We start from the raw sequence: 1,925 nt of genomic DNA on the forward strand, positions 1-1,925 counted from the left end.
CCATCTTTATATTACTCCCCCCCTCCCCCACACCCACTCCAGTTACGTCACACAAGTTGCACACCACCACGCACTTTATTTTGTCGTCTCAATTTCCATGACGAGTCTCAAGTTTACATTCCACAACGAGACAGCATCTGCTTCATGTCGGCCTAATAATAATATATTGTTGTTCTTATACTTAAAAATAAACAGTGGGTGGTTGACGGGTGCTCTGGTGTGGTTTGCTCCTTCTTTCCTATCAAACATCTATCGTCCTTATCTCCCCTCCTTCTTTTTCCTGTTTGTTACTCTCTTGTAACACCTCTAATCTTCGGCACTTATATGACCTTATGCAGTTGTGAGCGCCGTAAAACCTCAACTAAAACAAACAAAAAATAAACAATTTATAAATGTCTGTAGGTGTTTTTACGCCCCCCCTCCCCCCAAAAAAGGAAGAAAATTGACACAATTGTAAGTGTTTTACGGCGCTCGCAACTGCATAAGCGCCAAGGTGTGGACGTCAACAGAGAAGTCCAAACGGAGAATCAGGCTTACGCTGCTCACCTCTCTAGCCTCAACAGCACAAAGTCTGCTTCGACTATCAAGGCACCCCGGAAATAGAAGTTCGCAAGAGAGTGACAAACATACAAAAGAAGTAGAGGAAAAAATGCACAATTTTTTACACCGTGGGTAAAGTTTTTAGGGATCACCTGATACATTTTACATCTAATAACACATGCGCCCCTTACACCATTAATTAAATGGTATCATTTTCATTCTGTGTTTCTTCCAGGATGGCCAAAATGGAAGCCAAACTGCGCAAGTTTTTCGACGAGGCTGACGCCGATGGGAAGGGAACCCTGAGCAAGTTTGAGCTGTGCAAGGTGCTGCAGAGAGGGGGCTGCCCCGACTCCACCGAGGAAATTGCTGTACGAGTATTCCCTGTATCGATATTGTCTGTGTCGATGTTGTTGAGTGTCGATGTTGTCTGTGTTGTCTGTATCGAAGTTGTCGAGTATCGATGTCGTCGAGTATTGTCTGTATCGATGTCTGTATTGATGTTGCTGTTTGTCCATAATAGGTTCAGTAAGTGTTTAATGACACTTGCAACACATATTATATCTAATAAGTGCCTAGGATTAGAGTTGTACTAGAGAGTAACATACAAAGAAAAGAAGGAGAGACATGGACGATAGATGTTGGATTTTAAAAAAAAAGGAGCTCACCAACCTAGAGCAGATGTACACTACCCACTGAGTATTGTCTATCAAAGTAGTCGAGTATTGTTTGTATCGATGTAGTCAAGTATCGTCTCTACCTATGAAATCGAACATCGTCTGAATAGACATTGTCGAGTATTGTCTGTATAAAGCTGTAGAGACCGAAATAGATGTGAAAATGGTGAAATGGTAAGGGTTTAACGCCCCTATCAACACTATTAGGTTATTTAAGGGGCGGAAGAAATAGATGTATAGAATAAAATCTCAATTGCAGTTTATTTATAGCAAACAATAAAAATCGTCACATCTTTCTTCCCACAGAGCTGGTTCGATGAGATTGACGTGAACAACGATGAAGAGATGACGTTTGAGGAACTGTGGACAGCCCTCAACAAGAGAGACCCAGACACAGTCACGTGAGTAACACCATGCAGCCTTCACCGCCAAAGAACAAGATTAAAACAAAAAAGACTTACAGCTTTAGTCGAAATGAACTGTTACGGAAAAACTCTAAGAACATCGTGGAGACAAAAAAAAGAGAAGAAAATAAAGAAGTACTAAGACGAACAGAAGATATATAGAAACGTCAAAACTCCCCTTGAATGTATTAGAATAGAACCTACTTTGGGCATTTCAAGAAACGCCATGATCCATCCGAGAAACATCGCCAAGGGGTGGATGCCAACAGAGAAGTCCTTACAGGAAATCAGACTTACTCTGCTA

At 41.4% G+C, this 1,925-nt stretch overlaps 1 protein-coding gene across 1 annotated transcript in view; it reads left to right on the forward strand.

Annotated features, from left to right (window-relative positions):
* LOC101854621 (calmodulin-like protein 5) overlaps positions 1-1,925 on the forward strand; it is a 13,498-nt gene that overhangs the window by 10,328 nt on the left and 1,245 nt on the right. Inside the window, exons 2-3 of the mRNA XM_005112881.2 lie at positions 776-911; positions 1,524-1,618. Of these exons, the coding sequence (XP_005112938.1) occupies positions 777-911; positions 1,524-1,618 (230 nt within the window). The 5' untranslated portion in view covers position 776. The remainder of the gene's footprint in view (positions 1-775; positions 912-1,523; positions 1,619-1,925) is intronic.

Source organism: Aplysia californica, unplaced genomic scaffold (genome assembly GCF_000002075.1).
Source record: "Aplysia californica isolate F4 #8 unplaced genomic scaffold, AplCal3.0 scaffold01456, whole genome shotgun sequence".
In the NCBI taxonomy this organism is placed as follows: Eukaryota; Metazoa; Mollusca; class Gastropoda; order Aplysiida; family Aplysiidae; genus Aplysia; species Aplysia californica.